Source organism: Lethenteron reissneri, chromosome 57 (assembly GCF_015708825.2).
Source record: "Lethenteron reissneri isolate LAM-NWPU_2019-01 chromosome 57, ASM1570882v1, whole genome shotgun sequence".
Lineage (NCBI taxonomy): Eukaryota > Metazoa > Chordata > Hyperoartia > Petromyzontiformes > Petromyzontidae > Lethenteron > Lethenteron reissneri.
The window spans coordinates 5,433,770-5,454,382 of NC_083835.1; the positions used below are offsets into that span (position 1 = coordinate 5,433,770).

Sequence of the window (20,613 nt, forward strand, 5' to 3'; positions counted from 1 at the left end):
TTTCCCATGTGATGATGATGATGAGCCACTTTGTTGACCTTTCATTTGTGATAGCCACGTCGCTTCTGAAAAAGAAGCTAATAGCTCAGTGGGCTTTACCTGGTAAGATAAAAAAAAAATAGATTAGTTTTATCTGTATTTATTTTTAGCGATTTGTTTACCTTTCTTACACTTTTCACTCCTATTGTGTTTTTGAAACGTTTGTTCCTCCAGTATATAAAGTTTAATTCTGATTCCATAAACTGCTGTGTCACTGTTTCCCCCGAAGTGATGTTGATCATTGACAATGATCGATGATCTTCTTGGTTCTTTCGGTAAAGTCACGTAGAAGGGAAATAATAAAATAATAAAAATAAAACATAATAAAATAATTCTCACGACGTTTCGGCCACAACGCAAGCAGCCGTGAGAATCATTTTATAATGTTTTATTTTTATTATTTTATTACTTTCCTTCTACGTGACTTTACCGAAAGAACCAAGAAGATGAATCCCTGCAGTCACGAAAGCTTTAAATCGAAATCTTTATTATGTTTAATTTTTATTATTTTATTACTTCCATTCTACGTGACTTTACCGAAAGAACCAAGAAGATGAATCCCTGCAGTCACGAAAGCTTTACATCGAAAATTGATCGATGATGTTGAAGGTGACGATGCTGTGTGTGTGTGTATATCCGAATGCAGTCACATCGACCAGACGACAACGTGGCAAGATCCCCGTAAATCTTTGGGCCCTCAAATGATTCTCCCTTCTCCAGCCAGCCCAGCGACGCAGCAGCAGCGTGGCATGGGAGTGCAGCAGCAGCAGCAGCAGAATCTGGGTAAGTCAGAACCCTGCACCTTGAACGGCTCGGGCTGCTACAGCATCCCCTTGTTCGTCACAAACTCGCTGTCCGCGACTTTTTTGAATTACACAATACAGCGTTCCCTGGTTATATACGAATTCAATATCCGTGATTTTGAATTACACAATACAGCATTCCCTGGTTATATACGAATTCAATATCCGTGATTTTGAATTACACAATACAGCATTCCCTGGTTATATACGAATTCAATATCCGAGATTTTGAATTACACAACAAAGCGTTCCCTGGTTATATACGAATTCACTATCCGTGATTTAGAATTACACAATACAGCATTCCCTGGTTTCCACAAATTCACTGTCTGTGATTTTGAATTACACAACAAAGCGTTCCCTAGTTATATAAGAATTCACTATCCGAGATTTAGAATTACACAATACAGCATTCCCTGATTTCCACAAATTCACTATTTGTGATTTAGAATTACACAACACAGCGTTCCCTTGTTACATACGAATTCACTATCCGAGATTTTGAATTACTCAACACAGCGCTTGCTGGATATTCACAAACTCGCTCTCCGTGATTTTGAAATTATGCTGATTATGACATGAAATAAAAAAAACTGAACAATTTTTTAACATATATTTTTTAAACCATTAGCTTCGTCATTATTTGACACGTTCATTTTCATCGAGGCAATTTTAGGCCCCGATCCATCACGTGCGCAGACACACACCGTCAACACGAAGCCAAACCGATAGTGAAAAGCGGGGGGGATATACAAAACGAGGGAATGGGCCCGCTGCCCCCAAACCATGTGGCAGGGGGTGTGGGGGTCCGTCTCACCCACCCAAAGGGGGAAAGGAGGGGAACTTTTTGTTTTAAGTACGGGTGGAAGGGAGAGAGGGGGACAACAAAAACACGCGCCTGACGTAAAGAACGGAAAGGAAATAACAGAAGAGGCGGCCTAAACGGTGCAATGTTTACATTTTGATTGAAAGCTTTCGTGACTGCAGGGATTCATATTCTTGGTTCTTTCGGTAAAGTCACGTAGAAGGGAAACGATAAAATAATAAAAATATAAAACAATAAAATCCTCACGACGTTTCGATCGCAACACAAGCAATCATCATCAGGTGTGAAATCCACAGCTTTTTTCAAAATTTCTTGCTGTGGTTTTCACACCTGATGATGATTGCTTGTGTTGCGATCGAAACGTCGTGAGAATTTGTATTGTTTTTTATTTTTTTATTTTATTGTTTCCCTTCTACGTGACTTTACCGAAAGAACCAAGAATATGGTGCAATGTTTGTTCTCTGCGGCGGTTTGCGCCCCTCGCCCCTCGTTCCTCGGTCGCTGTCTCCCGACCCTCCACCCTGCTTAGCTTATTTGAGGCCTTGTATGAGGTGGGGGGGGGGGGGGCGTTGGGGGGAGTGGAACAACGAAATATATTTTGTTTATTTTGCCAGGTAAAGGCCCCGCTGAGCTACGTAGCTCTTTTTCAGACGCGACCCCGGCCGTCACAAATGATTGGTCGACGAAGTGGCGGCTTGTCGTCATCGTCGTCATCGTCGTCGTCATCGTGTGGAAATTGATAGCTGCGGCCAGATATTCTAAACGCGTGATGTTGTGTCTAAATGTGGAGGGGAAAAATCGGAGGACATTGGAAAAAAATCCACGCGACCACGGGGAGAGAGAGAGAGACACGCAAACTCCAAATGTCGGGGTCGGGATCGAACCCATGATCTCCTGTACACCAGGCGAGGTAGTTAACATCTCCGAGCCACCGTGATGATGATGAGAGAGACACGCAAACTCCAAATATACAGCAGGTATCGGGGTCGGGATCGAACCCACGACCTCCTGTACACCAGGCGAGGTAGTTAACATCTCCTAACCACCGTGGTGATGATGAGAGAGACACGCAAACTCTAAATATATAGCAGGTATCGGGGTGGGGATCGAACCCACGATCTCCTGTATACCAGGCGAGGTAGTTAACATCTCCGAGCCACCGTGATGATGATGAGAGAGACACGCAAACTCCAAATATATAGCAGGTATCGGGGTGGGGATCGAACCCACGATCTCCTGTATACCAGGCGAGGTAGTTAACATCTCCGAGCCACCGTGATGATGATGAGAGAGAGACACAAACTCCAAATATACAACAGTTATCGGGGTCGGGATCGAACGCACGATCTCCTGTATACCAGGCGAGGTAGTTAACAGTTCATAGCCACCGTGATGATGATGAGAGAGAGACACGCAAACTCCAAATATACAGCAGGTATCGGAGTCGGGATCGAACCCACGATCTCCTGTATACCAGGCGAGGTAGTTAACATTTCCTAGCCACCGTGATGATGATGAGAGAGAACACGCAAACTCCAAATATATAGCAGGTATCGGGGTGGGGATCGAACGCACGATCTCCTGTATACCAGGCGAGGTAGTTAACATCTCCTAGCCACCGTGATGATGATGAGAGAGAAACACGCAAACTCCAAATATACAGCAGGTATCGGAGTCGGGATCGAACCCACGATCTCCTGTATACCAGGCGAGGTAGTTAACATTTCCTAGCCACCGTGATGATGAGAGAGAGAGACACACAGACTCCAAATATACAGCAGCAGGCGTCAGGTTCGGGAGCGAACCCACGACCTCCTGTATACCAGGCGAGGTAGTTAACATCTCCGAGCCACCGTGATGATGATGAGAGAGACACGCAAACTCCAAATATACAGCAGGTATCGGGGTCGGGATCGAACCCACGATCTCCTGTATACCAGGCGAGGTAGTTAAGATCTCCTCGCCACCGTGATGATAATGAAAGAGAGAGAGACACGCAGATTCCAAATACACAGCATGCGTCAATGTTGGGATCGAATCCACAACCTCCTGTATACCAGGCGAGGTAGTTAACATCTCCTAGCCACTGTGATTATGATGAGAGACACGCAAACTCTAAATATACAGCAGGTATCGGGGTCGGGATCGAACCCACGATCTCCTGCACACCAGGAGAGAGGGAGTTAACATCTCCTCGCCACAGTGATGACAATGAAAGAGAGAGAGACACACAAACTCAAAATATACAGCAGCAGGCGTCAGGTTCGGGAGCGAACCCACGATCTCCTGTATACCAGGAGAGGGAGTTAACATCTCCTAGCCACCGTGATGACAATAAAAGAGAGAGAGAGACACGCAAACTCCAAATATGCAGCAGGCGTCAAGGTCGGGATCGAACCCACGATCTCCTGTATACCAGGCGAGGTAGTTACCATCTCCTAGCCACCATGGTGATGATGAAAGAGAGACACGCAAACTCCAAATATGCAGCAGGCGTCAAGGTCGGGATCGAACCCATAATCTCGTGTATACCAGACGAGGTAGTTAACATCTCCTAGTCACCGTGATGATGATGAGAGAGAGACACGCAAACTCCAAATATACAGCAGGTATCGGGGTTGGGATCGAACCCACGATCTCCTGTATACCAGGCGAGGTAGTTAACATCTCCGAGCCACCGTGATGATGAGGAGAGAGACACGCAAACTCCAAATATACAGCAGGTATCGGGGTCTGGATCGAACGCATGATCTCCTGTATACCAGGCGAGGTAGTTAACATTTCCTAGCCACCGTGATGATGAGCGAGAGAGACACACAGACTCCAAATATACAGCAGCAGGCGTCAGGTTCGGGAGCGAACCCGCGACCTCCTGTATACCAGGCGAGGTAGTTACCATCTCCTAGCCACCATGATGATGATGAGAGAGAGACACGCAAACTCCAAATATACAGCAGGTATCGGGGTCGGGATCGAACCCACGATCTCCTGTATACCAGGAGAGGTAGTTAACATCTCTCCACCATGACAACGCTGTATCCCTCAGCGACATCAAGCCTCAGAGGCCCCATCGAGGGCTTGCCTGTAGATTTTTATCGCATCTGAAAGAATCTTATCGTTTGAGAGAACTTTGTATCCCGATCTCCCTCATGTTTCGTGTTGATTCGTAGTTTTTTTTGGGCTGTACTGGTTTATATATTCACTCAGCATTTCTCTACATTTTGTATGTTGTTTATGTTCAATTCATTAATTAACACGTATTTTATAATTATTTTATTCACTTAACGGTACACATTTTCATTTGTTTCATACTTTACTTCGGACCGATTTAAACATTTTATTCGTCAATCTTTTTTTATTTGTTTACTTATTATTCACTTTCTTTTTTCGTGTATATTTAGAGGCCCTCTCCACCCCCCCCCCCCCCCAGTCCTTCACGGTGTGAGAGCATGGCCAGGGAGCGCGGGGTCACTGCGTTCGTCGTCGGTCGGGGACGACTGCAACGCAGCGGCGGCGGCGTCGTCTCGTGCGTTGCCTCCGGTCGTTCTTCGCGCGCGATTCCGGCAGCCCGCCGCTCCGTGGTTCCGCGGGTGTTCGAGAGACGAGAAGACGAAACTAAAATTCTCCCCGGGATGATTTTCGCGTCGTCGTTTTTAAACAAAAATTATTCATTGGACCGCCGCCGCTTGCGCGGTGGGGCGGGTCGCCACGCCTGCCAATGACGTCGCGGGGATCTCTTGTGACGGTAGCAGTCTCGCGTGGGCGTCGTGTGTGACGTCACAGGTGTGCGCGCGACGCGCGTGACGTGGCAGTCTCGCGTGGGCGTGTCGTGTGTGACGTCACAGGTGGGCTCGTGACGCGCGTGACGAAGCGGTCTCGCGTGGGTGTGTCGTGTGTGACGTCACAGGTGTGCGCGCGACGCGCGTGACGGAGCAGTCTCGCGTGGGCGTGTCGTGTGTGACGTCACAGGTGTGCGCGTGACGTAGCAGTCTCGCGTGGGCGCGTCGTGTGTGACGTCACAGGTGTGCGCGTGACGTAGCAGTCTCGCGTGGGCGCGTCGTGTGTGACGTCACAGGTGTGCGCGTGACGGTAGCGGTCTCGCGTGGGCGTGTCGTGTGACGTCACAGGTGTGCGTGTGACGTGCGTGTGCGACGTCATGCATGTGCCGCGTGCGACATCGGCAGGCGTCGTGATCGGAATCGAATCGACGACCTCCTGTGTACATGATCAGGATAACACGGCGCGTGTTGACCGGATTCAAGCAATTCCTTTGCGCAACATTTTTTTTGCTGAGCGAACAAAAATACTAACATTTCCGGCGGGGTCTTTGATTTTCCAGGAACGTTTTCAGTTTGGAGTCTCGGCCAATGGCTTTCTTTCTCTCATCCCCCAGACACGGACTCACTCTCTCCTCACTCTCACAGACGCAGATTCGCTCACTCCTCACTCTCACAGACACAGACTCACTCTCTCCTCACAGACACAGACAGACTCACTCTCTCCTCACTCTCACAGACGCAGATTCGCTCACTCCTCACTCTCACAGACACAGACTCACTCTCTCCTCACAGACACAGACAGACACACTCTCTCCTCACTCTCACAGACACGGACTCACTCTCTCCTCACAGACACAGATTCACTCTCTCCTCACTCTCACAGACGCAGATTCGCTCACTCCTCACTCTCACAGACACAGACTCACTCTCTCCTCACAGACACAGACAGACTCACTCTCTCCTCACTCTCACAGACACGGACTCACTCTCTCCTCACAGACACAGATTCGCTCACTCCTCACTCTCACAGACACAGACTCACTCTCTCCTCACTCTCACACACACAGACTCTCTCCTCACAATCCCAGGTTTTATCCTCGCGAAGCTTTGGCTGTCGGCATTTATAAGAGTCGAAGCACCCACCACCACCTCCACCACCGCCACCACCACCGCCACCACCACCTCCACAGCTCGGGCCTCCAACTAAGGCTTTTGCGAACAATCCACCCAACCGGTCGACCAAAGGCGTAAAATGAAGGGCACAAATTTGGCGCTTATTTGATTAAAGAGTTGTGCGGTCACAGCGGAGCCGACTGAACGCAAACCAACATATATCCAGCAGCAGCAGCACGCAATCCTATTTATTTTATTTTTCATCGGCATTAAACCGCGGGTTACCTTGAAACTCTAACGTAGTGTAGATTTAACCGATTAAAAATAGAAAAAATCATAAACAATTATAATAATAATAAAAGATAAAAACAAATTCTAACACTCTCGTGTCCTTTGTGTTAATGCAGGTCCCCTTCCGGAAGGCTGGGAGCAAGCCTGTACTCCTGAAGGCGAAATTTATTTCATAAATCACAAAAACAAAACCACGTCATGGCTGGATCCACGACTTGACCCTCGCTACAGTAAGTCCGTGGCGACGCTTTACCATTTGGATACAAAGCGCTCTTTGGCCCCCCCCTCTCCCCGCCCCCCCCCCCCGCCCCCCCTCCCGCGATTCGATCGATCGATCGATCCGTCGATCGATCCGTCAGATCCGGGCTTCGCTTACCTCTCGCTCGAGTTACTTTCGTGGCGGCGTTTCGCGGTCGGCGGATGGCGGTTCGAGCGCGGTTGAACAAAACGGGAAGAGTGTCGGCGCAATCGTCGACGACGCGACTGTGCTTGTGGCCACGCGCTATGGCAACTAAAACTAAACTATTTTTTATATTAGCAGGTAGGGCCACTGAGCTTACTGAAAACATTTTTTTCAGAAGCAACCCGGCCATCGCAAATAATTGCCCAACGGAGTGGGCTCACCACCATCGTCGTCGCGTGGAAATGTATTGAAGCCAAGTACTCCCAGACGCGTGACGTTGATTCTAAATGTGGAGGGGGGAAAACCGGAGGACCCGGAGAAAAATACACGTGACCACGGGGAGAACATGCAAACTCCAAATATACAGCAGCAGGCGTCAGGGTTGGGATCGAACCCACGACCTCCTGTATACCAGGCGAGGTAGTTAACATGGCCACCGTGATGATGAGAGAAGAGAGACACGCAAACTCCAAATATACAGCAGCATGCGTCAGGGTTGGGATCGAACCCACGACCTCCTGTATACCAGGCGAGGTAGTTAACAGCTCATAGCCACCGTGATGATGAGAGAGAGAGACACGCAAACTCCAAATATACAGCAGCATGCGTCAGGGTTGGGATCGAACCCACGACCTCCTGTACACCAGGCGAGGTAGTTAACAGCTCATAGCCACCGTGATGCTGATGAGAGAGAGACACGCAAACTCAAAATATACAGCAGCAGGCGTCAGGGTTGGGATCGAACCCACGACCTCCTGTATATCAGGCGAGGTAGTTAACAGCTCATAGCCACCGTGGCGATTGCCTGGAACGTCACCCTATTATTAATATGATTTGTGTTATTTATTTATTTATTGTCAAGGCCACACAGCACTCCGTGTTTTTGACGAACGTATTGCGTTATTGTTTACTTACCGCACTTGTAAGCCGCGCTCATCACACACACACACTCCTCTACTTACGAATGAGTTAGGTTCCAGAGGTCTGTTCATAAGTCGATTTGTTCGTATGTCCAACTTGACTCCTGTCGATTCCAAACATGTTCTACGGCATGTACACTTAACACGGAGAATGGCTTTAACAGTTGTATAATCTCCAGTGGATGTAGATGCCACTGGTTCTTCATGTTCTGCAGATTTAGATGCCACTGGTTCTTCATGTTGTGCAGATGTAGATGCCACTGGTTCTTCACGTTCTGCAGATGTAGATGCTACTGATTCTTCACGTTCTGCAAATGTAGATGCTACTGATTCTTCACGTTCTGCAGATGTAGATGCCACTGGTTCTTCACGTTCTGCAGATGTAGATGCCACTGGTTCTTCATGTTCTTCAGATGTAGATGCCACTGGTTCTTCACGTTGTGCAGATGTAGATGCCACTGATTCTTCACGTTCTGTAGATGTAGATGCTACTGATTCTTCACGTTCTGCAAATGTAGATGCTACTGATTCTTCACGTTCTGCAGATGTAGATGCCACTGGTTCTTCACATTCTGCAGATGCAGATGCCGCTGGTTCTTCACGTTCTGCAGATATAGATGCCACTGGTTCTTCACGTTCTAATGAAGGCCGGAAAAGCACACGAGGGGGTGGGTGGCCAGCACCACTCCCGGCCGCCTTTGTCTCCCCAGTGGCAATGTTTACACATCGCACCGGGTACTCATTTGAGGCTGAGTCGACCTCGGGCGGAGGCCCTCGGACCAGTTCAAATACTCGTCGCCGGGATTCGAACTCGGGTCGCCGGGTGCCTAGTGCAAGGCGTGCTAACCACTGCACCACCGCTCCACCAACCCGCACTAGCGAGCGCGGTGAAGTACGGTCGAACGACGATGACCGCCACAATTGACACGGCGCGTGGAGGCCTCCATCCAGCGGTCGATGGACGAACCGGGGGCTGTTCATAATTCACGTTAAATCATTACATTAATTCACAATAATTATACACCGCTGCACACGGGGGCCCTGTGGTATCACGTTATTTGTTTGCAATTTAATTATGCCGCAAAACGTGTGCCTTGGGCTTCGCCACGACGCAGTTGCTAGAATACCACCCGCTTTGACTTGGCAGTGTGGCACCTGGAAAACCGTTAAGGGGTGGTGGTTGTTGTGGTGGTTGTGGTGGTGGTGGTGGTTGTGGTGTTGTGGTTGTGGTGGTTGTGGTTGTGGTGGTTGTGGTGGTGGTTGGTGGTGGTTGTGGTGGTTGTGGTGGTGGTTGTGGTGTTTGTGGTGGTGGTGGTTGTAGTGATGTTTGTGGTGGTGGTGGTTGTTGTGGTGGTGGTGGTTGTTGTGGTGGTGGTGATTGTGGTGGTGGTTGTGGTGGCGGTAGTTTCTTTTTCCCTCTCTCGCAATTCGAGCCCCACAGGCCCTCTCCGAGACGAGCGTTGCCGTCAAATAGTAAAAAAAAAAAATTGTTTTTTCTCTCGGGAAAAGTTGGCCAAAGTTTTAACCGCTTGCTGCGCCCTAGTCTGTCAATTTAATTCAACAATTCATATTTTGTTGTTGTCGTCGTAACATCCGAAATTTTTTTGGGGCGTTTTTTTTCTTTTTTCTTTGTTCGCCTTTTGCATGTACAGCACCCCCGTGTGTGCCGCACGCCACGCATTTGCCAGTCGTTCTGCGCCCTGGGCCCAAAGCCAGCCCTACGTAGCTGGGTAGGCCAGCGGCGTGCACACGTCTCGGCAGAAGATTTTCATTTCGTAAACAAGAGGCGGTGGGAGAGTGGGGTGGCGAGTGCCAGGGGCGGCGGGGGGGGGGAGGGGGCTAAGGGTCGAGGGGGGGGTGGTGAAGGGATTCGAGATTCCATTTTACTTCATGGCAACAGCTGGCGATCAAATCCGCAGCAACCACCAACAACACAACAACAACACAAGCGGCAGCAGCAAGCGAACACTCCACCGCCACCGCCTCGCGTGGCCGCAGACATAGAAGCACCTCCACTCGCCCGCTGGTTTTTGCGCGCCTGGCAAATGACCGCTAAATGAGGCTCTCTCTGCCGCCAGCGAGAGTATCGCCCCAGTACAACTCGCCACCCACCCCCCTCTCCCCAGGCCTCCGAGGCCATGGCACCGGAGGGCGGGCAAGCGGGTTACGGGCTTAAACCGCTAGCGAGTTTTCCTGACCCTCCCTCTCAACCCCGCGCCGACATCGTCAGGTGAAGGTTACGCACAAGTGAAGAGGTTACGCACGCGTGCGTACGTTGATCTTCTGTCGCACCGTACCGTAGCCAACCGCGCTAATCTAGACGCACAAAAGGCAGGTCCGTGAAGGGGGGGGGGGTGGAAACAAAGGTGCGTTTGACAATCCAGACGATGGCGATTTAAAAGTGCACGGCTCCCGGTGACTTCCCAATATCGGAAGGGAAGAAAGCGTTCCGGACGGCCGCGGAAGCGTGGGTGACGGTTCATGCAAAGGTTATGAGGGGGCCTGAGGCTGCTTAATCGGAGGGGAGAGACGGACTAAGCGCACGTTAGATATCGTGGACAGCCACGTGAAGTCGTTGAACGTTTATCGACGAACGTGTTCGAAATGAACGCGTTCATTCGATTTGAAGCTTTCGTGACTGCAAGGATTCATACTCTTAGTTCTTTCGGTAAAGTCACGTAGGTAAAATTAATAAAAAATAAAAATAAACAATAAAAATCACGACGTTTCGGAGTCAACACAAGCTTCCGTCTTCAGGTGAATTTTACCTACGTGACTTTACCGAAAGAACTAAGAGTATGCGTTCATTCGACTCGAAAGGTACGTTCGGGACGCGGCAAGTCACCGCACTCGAACCTTGAAAAATCATTTCGTTTTTCCCCTTGGCGTCAGTTTGCCAGCCACGTCGTCGACGATCATGTAACCGGAGGTTCAGAGACGAACAATTTCCGATGGCCGCGCTGCCGTTGCTCGGCCGTGACTTCTTCGTGGTAATCGTAGGGGTGGGCCTACAAAATATCAGAATGGTCATCAGAATCCACACGTGTCCAGGATCGATCGTGAGGTTTTGTATCTTAGGCCCTCCCTCCCCTACCCCACCGGTTTCTCGGATATGTTGGATCAATCCAAGTCGTCAACGTATACTTTACGCCCCTTGATACGTGCGACAGAAAATTCATTGAATGAATGTGGTTTTTAAATCGCTATTGGATATTGTGTCCGTCGATGCAGGGCAGAGGTCGCAAACGGGTTTTGATTCCTTACCCCTACCCGTACCCGGCCGCACCAGGGTCGCAAACGGGTACCCGTACCCGGCCGGGTGCGGGTAGCCGGGTATCGGGTAGGGTACGGGTATCGGGTACCCGGTTGCGACCTCTGATGCAGGGACCTATTTAAAACGTTTCAAACACCAGAACCCGAGCCCTTGGGAGGTTTTTTTTCAGATCCTGCCCATCTCACACATACGAATTTGACGCGCGCGCGATAACACGACGGTGAGCCCGTGGCCGTTGATGTTAATGAATGAATCGACGCCTGATTGTTAACACTAATTCTGGCCTGGACTTTTGCAGCTGTTTTAGACTGATTTCAGGGTGCTGATTCCAAATCTGATCTCAGATTTGCTCTATCACATCTAATTTTTATGCTATCGGCATACCCCATTTTCATTGATTTTACCCGATTGCAAGTTGTTGCGAGTCAGTGACTGCTTTAGTGTTAGAATATGGTGCTGTATTTTTAGGATAGTGTGTTTATAATATCATTTTATGTAGATATCCACATTTATTTAATATTTTTCTTCTGCAGTTTTTATTGAAAATGCATCATTTGATATCTCAAAAACTTGATGTGATGGACAAAAACTGATGCCAGATTTGGAATCAGCACCCCAAAATTACCTTGAAACCGTTGGGATACCTTATGCCAGAGAAAGTGTGTTGACCAGTGTAATAATTATGTCAATAATTAAGATAGGAAACGTCACGTGATAATAATTATAATAGTTATTATAATAATGGGACAGTCGGCAAAGTTATTCTAACTTTGCTTTTCTAATAATAAAATGTTCAAACATTATTAGGAATAATTGTATTATTCATAATTATTAAAAAAAGTAGTAATACTTATTATAATACTATTATATTAATAATAATTATATACTTAACCCATTATACGAATTGTTATTTTTACGTAACATTAATGATTATACAATAAATATCACAACGATTATATAACTAGAATTAATAACAGTAGAATTAACAATAAAGAATAACGATTATTACCGTTCGCGATTATCACAGGCGCTTAAAACACCGTGCAAATAATGCCGAATCCGAGGCGTCTGAACAGAGGGGCGCTTCTCCCCGCGCTACCAAGGACCTCGGCCCTTTCCCACCACATCTGCTTCTCATTTTTCGTGCCCCGGGAGGTTTGGAAATTGGTCCGGTGGCATGTGGGGTAGGAGAGGAAGGGGGGTGAGGAGGGGTAACGGGGAGAGAGGGAAGGGTTGGTGGAGAGGGATCTGGGGTGCGGTTAGGCGAGGGTAGGTGGTTGGGTGGGTCGGGCAGGTATCCGTGTAGGGGTGGTGGCTATGTTTGTGGTATTGTACATCGGTGTGTTGGTGTCCGTGTGTATTTGTGTGTGTGTGTGTCTGTGTGTGTCCGGGAGCGGTAGTGTAGCGGCTATGAACCTGGCGACCCGGGTTCGATTCTCGCTCACACGGCCAACACCGGTGACGATTATCTGAACCGGTCCTGGGCTTCCCCTAGGTCGACTCAGCCTTAAATGAGTACCTGGTGCGGTGTGTAAACATCGCCACTGGGGAGACAAAGGCGGTCGGGCGTGGTGCTGGCCACCCACCCCCTCGTGTGCCGTTCCGGCCCTCATAGGTGCTCGCTAACAGCACTTGCCCCTACAGTCTGTTAAGGCTATATGGGGGATCTTTATCTTTGTCCGGGGGTGGTGCTGGACTCCACCCTAGGTAGACTGATAACTTTAATCTAAATTGTCTCATGGTTGTTATTGTTTGACTTGCATCCCACTGGGATTTTTGCACACAGCGTTGATATGCGGCGCTTTTTCTGGAAGACTTTGCTGTTTTTTCCTGGATTTTTCTGTTTGCGCGTAGTCACTTTAAGATGTTTCTTGTTCATGTTTTTGTTTGTTGCGGTTGCACCCGACTCAAGAGCCGAATGGCTCACAGGGCTATACCTAATACATGAAACTGAAACTGACTCAAGCTCCAATGAGTACCTGGTGCGGTGTGTAAACACCGCCACTGGGGAGACAACGGCTTCCGCGGGTGGCGCTGGCCATCAACCCCTCCTCGTGTGACGTGCCGGCCTTCATAGGGTGCTGCTCGCTAACAGCACTTGCCCCAACAGTCTGTTAAAGGCTATACGGGGGGAGGAGGTAGCTTTGTCTTTGCTCTCAGTGAGCCGAGTCACATTTTGGTTGGCACGGCGTGATTTTTTTCTACATTTGCGAACCGCCGTTGCCAAAGCGTTTTCTTTGCCAGGTGAAGAAATAAAAAAAAATAGACATATTTAGAGAAAGCGTCTCTTTGTCGTGGGTTAAGCCAACATAAATTGGTGGGGGGGGGGGAATGTTCCATGAGTTACAATTCAACGTGTGGAAGAAATCGCCGCCAACGCCGTCGCGTGCGCACGAGCTTGACTCACCGCTACGTGCGAGTACGCGCACGCTCGTACCTTTTTATTGTGCGCGCATTCTTGCAAACTTGCCCTGGAACATTTTGACATCGGAGAACGAACCGAAATAACGCGGTTTTTTTTTTACGACATTTTTGTTTTTCCAACGGGGGAGATTTTGGAATAACACTCAACTTTAGATTTAGTTTTTTTGCTTTTGAAAAAAGTAAGCCCCCCCAAACCCCCTCCCCTATATATTTTTTATCCCGTTCGGACAACAAAAATCTCCGCGCGTTTAGAGCAGAGGTCGCAACCGGGTACCCGATACCCGTACCCTACCCGATACCCGGCTACCCGTACCCGGCCGGGTACGGGTAGCCGTTTGCGACCCTGGTGCGGCCGGGTACGGGTACGGGTAGGCTGTGAGTCACTGGTGAGTAACCGTTTGTCACTCATTTTGGGTAGGGTACGTGTAGGGAACGGCTACCCGTACCCGGCCGGGTACGGGTACCCATTTGCGACCCTGGTGCGGCCGGGTACGGGTAAGGAATCAAAACCCGTTTGCGACCTCTGGTTTAGAGGGAGCGGCCCATGGAAGCGGATATCGGAGAGGAGAGAGCTTTTCGGTAAAGTCACGTAGGTAAAAAATAATAAAACAATAAATGAAATTATCTCAATCAAATCAGGAGAGAGCTTTACCTCCGGCATCCCTTCGAGTGACCTCGGACGCGTCTCCGCCTGTGGGCGTGCGAAAGCCGTGAAATCCAGCTTTACCTCCTCGCACGCCACATGAAGGGCAAGGAGTGGCTTTCCCACCGCCCCGTCCTGTTGGGTTTATTGGGGCCACGATCTCCTCCCTTCTCCTCCTCCAGTAACCTCCCCCAGGTGCGATCGGTCCGTACACTCCCCTCTGACCCGTTGCCGCGTCTTTCGACCGATAGACGGCTTCCAATCCCGTCCCGGGCGGTTTGATTGACGGACCACTTCCGTTCAAAACCTCGAATCTCGTCCCCTAAAAGCTGTCGGGACAATCTTGTTTTTCTTATGGTTGCCTGCGATTTTTTTTTTCGTTCGTAAGGTTTTTTTTGGTTATGACATCGGCGGCGCGCGTGGTCACGGGGACTTTGCCAAAGACAGACAGGCCCCGCACGGCTTTGTGATTATTGCGCGTTCCCATGCGATGTTCGGCCGTTGGTGCCTGTGTGTGCGTGCGTGGGTGTGCGCGCACCCGCAGCGGTTCGCGAGCACCGCGCCACAAACCCGGCGGCCCGGGTTCGATTCGCGGCCCGCGGCCAACGCCAGTGACGATTATCGGAACCGGTCCTGGGCCTCTCCTAGGTCTACTCGGCCTCAAATGAGTACCTGGTGCTCCGTGTAAACATCGCCACTGGGCCACCCACCCACCAACCCCCTCGTGTGCCGTGGTGGCCTTCGTTAAGGTGCTTCCTCGCTGAACAGCACTTGCCCTGAAAAGCCTATTGAGGCTATACGGGTGGAATTTATTGTTGCCTTTTGTGCCCGCACGAATCCTATCTAAGGTCATCGCTTAAGTGCGCCGCACTCCCAGACTAAACTAAGGCGCAAGTGACTCAATGCCGTCGCCGCTGCTGCTGCTGCCTCTGCCGCACAATAGCAAAGGCCGATAACGAACCCAGGCCGCTCGTTGGTGTTTTCCAGTCTTGAGCAGATAGATACACGTGATACGGGCGAGGGGAGGGAGAGAGCGAGCGAGCGAGAGAGAGAGAGGGAGGCAAGCGAGGGAGGAAGCGGTGGAAAAGTTTTGAGAGCAAGGAGCGAAGAAGACCGTCACGCCAGACTCGCATTTGAGCTCACACTTCTATGTAGACAGTGTTTTGTATACCCAAGAACCTGTTAGTCTGCCGGCTATGTTTTTCTCTACAGGTGATGGGGCCGTCTGCGGGCGATGTTAGTAAGCGGGGCAATGTTAGGTCTGTGAAAACAATAAATTGTAAACTCCGTTTATTTTTCCAGGCGAGGCCCACCGAGCTACGAGCAGCCCTTTCTCACGAGAGAATCTGGACACAAAACGAGAGGTGGCCCTTGATCGTCGCGTGGAAATTCACCGCGGCCAAACAACCCCCCCCCCAAAGCGCTCGCAACGCAGAACGGGTTCGCGAAGCCAACCTCATTTCCTGTGCCGCCAACAAAACCCAAAACCACCGCCCCCTGCCCCTGCTTCCAAAGTGCCTGCTTACGGATATCAGGGATTACGGGTATCGGTGCCTCCCCCCTGCTCCCCCCCCCCCCCCCCCCGTGTTGGCCGACCGAACGGGAGGTGGTGGGGAGCAGCCGTCCGTCCTGCTCATTTGGCATCGATAAATATACAGGGACTCCTCTACTTACGAACGAGTTAGGTTCCAGAGGTCTTGTTCGTAAGTCCAACTTACTCCCGTCGATTCTAAACACGTTGTACGGCATGTACACTAAACACGGGGAATGGCTTTAAAAGTTGTATAATCTCCTGTAGATGTAGATGCCACTGTGTTTTCACGTTTTGCAGATGTAGATGCCACTAGTTCTTCACGTTCTGCAGATGTAGATGCTACTGGTTCTTCACGTTCTGCAGATGTAGATGCCACTGGTTCTTCATGTTCTGCAGATGTAGATGCCACTGGTTCTTCACGTTCTGCAGATGTAGATTCCACTGGTTCTTCACGTTCTGCAGATGTAGATGCCACTGGTTCTTCACGTTCTGCAGATGTAGATGCCACTGGTTCTTCACGTTCTGCAGATGTAGATGCCACTGGTTCTTCATGTTTTGCAGATGTAGATGCCACTGGTTCTTCACGTTTTGCAGATGTAGATGCCACTGGTTCTTCACGTTCTGCAGATGTAGATGCCACTGGTTCTTCATGTTCTGCAGATGTAGATGCCACTGGTTCTTCATGTTGTGCAGATGTAGATGCCACTGGTTCTTCACGTTCTGCAGATGTAGATGCCACTGGTTCTTCACGTTCTGCAGATGTAGATGCCACTGGTTCTTCACGTTCTGCAGATGTAGATGCCACTGGTTCTTCACGTTGTGCAGATGTAGATGCCACTGGTTCTTCACGTTCTGCAGATGTAGATGCCACTGGTTCTTCATGTTCTGCAGATGTAGATGCCACTGGTTCTTCACGTTCTGCAGATGTAGATGCCACTGGTTCTTCACGTTCTGCAGATGTAGATGCCACTGGTTCTTCATGTTTTGCAGATGTAGATGCCACTGGTTCTTCACGTTTTGCAGATGTAGATGCCACTGGCATCTACATCTGAGTCTGAACGGGCACCTGGACGTACGGACAGGGTTTGTTCGTGTCTCTGAAAGTCCGTAAGTCGAATGTTGGCAAGCATTAGAGCCCCTGTATCCGGCGGTGATATTGCCGAGTGTCGATCCTAGCGCGCCGGCCGCGCGCGTTAATAACACTGGTCAACATAAAAACACATTTTTTTTCTGGCCTGGACTTTTGCAGCTGTTTTAGACTAATTTCAGGGTGCTGATTCCAAATCTGATTTGTTCTATCACATCTCATTTTTATGCTGTCGGCATACCCCATTTTCATTGATTTTACCCCAAATTAATTCTGTCACTTATGATTGCAAGTTGTTGCGAGTCAGTGACTGCCTTAGTGTTAAAACATGGTGCTGTATTTTTAGGATAGTGTGTTCATAATATAATTTTACGTAGATATCCGCATTTATTTAATATTTTTCTTCTGCAGTTTTTATTGAAAAATGCAATATTTGATATCTCAAAAAACCTGATGTGATAGACAAAAACTGATGCCAGATTTGGAATCAGCACCCCAAAATTACCTTAAAACCCTTGGAATACCTTATGCCAGAAAAAATGTATTGACCATTGTAATCGTCACGCTCGATCTCTCTCTGGCTTTGCCCGTTGTCAGTCGATGACGGCTCGGCCCGAGATTCTCCGTGGTGACGTCGACCGCCACTTGGTGACTAACGGCGGTTGTTGTTGTTGTGGCGGTTGTTGTTGTTGTGGGGGTTGTTGTTGTTGTTGTGGTTGTTGCGAGCTAGCGAGGTTTGCTTGTTCTCGGGCCGGCTCCGCAACGGTTCCCTTCCATAACAAACGGCAACGTCGCCCCCTATTGCACAAAGACCAGCTTGGCAGGCTTGGCGAGGCTTTTCCTGCGTAAACACGTGGAACGAAGTTGGTACCAATACTAATTACGGCGCGTTCCCTTACACAACCATACTCGCCATTGCTGAGAAGGGAAGGTCGTGCCAACCAGTGCCGAGCGGCGATGCTACCGCAGCGTTTTCGCCGTCGCTGACGTCCTCCTACGACGATCTTCCAGCTCCTTGCGCAATCGATACACGACATCAAGAAGAGGGCCCCTTGAACATTTGTAGCCCGTCAGGATTTAAGTCTTTTCCCCCGCCTGCGATCGCAACGTTTTGGGTGCACGGCTTATTAAAAATGCCAATGATTTACACCGGCAAAGGTTTGATAGATCGTGGCCACCGATGATGATTTATGCATGTGTGTGCGTATTTTGAACTTCTTTGGAACCGTACGTGGCCAACCGTGCCAATCGGAGGTGCGGGGGAAAGGCAGCAAACTAAACACAAATATCAGTTGGTTCTTTCAGTAAAGTCACGTAGAAGGGAAATAATAATAATAAAACGTAATAAAATAAAATTCTCACGACGTTTTGGCCACAACGCAAGCAGCCGTCCTCAGGTGAAGAAACAGAGCTGTCGGGAAGACCGCGTCCTAAGGACGCTCTGTTTCTTCACCTGAGGACGGCTGCTTGCGTTGTGGCCGAAACGTCCTGATAATTGTATTTTATTATTTTTATTTTTATTCTTTTATCATTTCCCTTCTACGTAACTTTACCGAAAGAACCAATAATATGAATCCCTGCAGTCATGAAAGCTTTAAATAGAAATTTGGCCGCGTCCTTCTCGATTGAAAACTCATTTTTTGTAGAACTGCTTTTTGTCTTTCATTTTGTGCCCCCCCCACCCCCGCCGCAACGCACCTCCGATTAGCATTGGTTGGCTACGTACGGTGCGAAAAAAGTTCAATGTACACGTGCGTGAACACCACGCCCTCCTGCGGCGTAATCGACTGTTTACGCCGCTTCGTAATTGCTTCCCAGGGTCTGGGGGTCTCTTCCCACGCCGCACGGCTTCTGCATTGGCGCCACACCCCCCCCCCCCCCCCCCCCCACCAGAGAGAGGGGTCACAGTGGACACAATCGGTGCTTGTGTGGAGTAGACTGGTGCCGGCATGGGAATGTGGAATTTCTCCGATGCGTGTCCGATCGAGACGAGCACCGTTTGAGCAACATGAGAATTGTACATTTTTTTTCTAGGAAAGATTCTTTTTTGACATAGCGGCCTCTAGTGGCTGCAGCCTTTGAAAACCACGGGGAGAGAGACATGCAAACTCCAAATATACAGCAGCAGGCATCGTCAGGGTTTGGATCGAACCCACGACATCCTGTACACCAGGCGAGGTAGTTAATATCTCCTAGCCACCGTGATGGTGATGAGAGCGAGAGACACGCAAACTCCAAATATACAGCAGCAGGCGTCGGGGTTGGGATCGAACCCACGACATCCTGTATACCAGGCGAGGTAGTTAACATCTCCTAGCCACCGTGGTTGACCCAGGAGAGCCTCACTGCATCTCAATCATTGTTTTCAGCAGGTGGCGATGCTGCTGCTGCTACATAATCCCAAATCATTTGCAGTCTAATTTTTCATCACTGTGATATTTGTCTGAAATCAGTTACATTGTATGCAGGTCGTGGGTTTGACCCCGACCCCTGCTGTGTATATTTGTAGTTTGCGTGTCTCTCTCTCCGTGGACGCGTGGAATTTTTCTCCGGCTCCTCCTGTTTTTCCCTCTCTATGCATGTCTATAGGTCTCTATGCATCTCTATGGGTCTCTATGACCCTCCATGGATCTCTATGCATATCTATGAGTCTCTATGAATCTCTATGGGTCTCTATGCATCTCTATGGGTCTCTATGCATCTCTAGGAACCTCCATGGATCTACATGGTCTCCATGGGTCTCCATGTATCTCTATGGTCTCTGAATCTCTATGGGTCTCCATGCATCTCTTTGGGTCTCTATGCATCTCTATGGGTCTCTATGAACCTCCATGGGTCTCTATGCATCTCCATGGATCTCTATGGTCTCTGAACCTATATGGGTCTCCATGCATCTCTTTGGGTCTCCATGCATCTCTTTGGGTCTCCATGCATCTCTATGGGTCTCTACGCGTTTAGAAGTGTTTGGCTACCGCTATACATTTCCACACGATAAGCCCACTTTTGTGTGGCCGGGTCACTTGTGAAAAAGAGCTGTAACAGCTCGGTGGGCCTTACCTGGTAGACAAACAAAAACATTGTTACACAGAACCAGGGGCGGTTTCTTCATTAGGGCGATTGGGCGACGCACCACCAATGTCATTCAACCACAGAGTCACGCTAGCCGTCACTGTGCCTCTGGATATAGTCCAATCAGCGTCATGTCACGTTCTGTGGAGTACCGCCTCTTTTTGGGCGATTTCACTCCGGCTGAGAATCGCCCCGAGTGGCCCCATAGACTTACATTCAAAGATGTTTTTTTTCGAACGGGGGGCGCTGCAATGCATTGTCAATGGCTTCCAGGAGGGCTCGCCCTAACGTGCTTACGTCATCATACGTAAGCACGTTTCATCCAACAATATAATTTGTCGCCACCTAGTGGAATCTTTAATAAAAGAAACTTGAGTGGATTGTATTACTAGTGAGTATAGAAACAAA

The 20,613-nt window shown here is 49.3% G+C and overlaps 1 protein-coding gene across 2 annotated transcripts in view; it reads left to right on the top strand.

Annotated features, from left to right (window-relative positions):
* The first annotated feature begins 585 nt into the window (after nt 1-585).
* The window catches only part of LOC133357275 (transcriptional coactivator YAP1-like), a 54,913-nt gene continuing 34,885 nt past the window's right edge, over nt 586-20,613 (top strand). The window contains exons 1-2 of one of the 2 annotated variants that reach the window (XM_061575141.1): nt 586-822; nt 6,968-7,081. In XM_061575141.1, coding sequence (XP_061431125.1) covers nt 741-822; nt 6,968-7,081 — 196 coding nt within the window. In that variant the 5' untranslated portion in view covers nt 586-740. The remainder of the gene's footprint in view (nt 823-6,967; nt 7,082-20,613) is intronic. The other variant, XM_061575142.1, reaches the window with a different exon arrangement.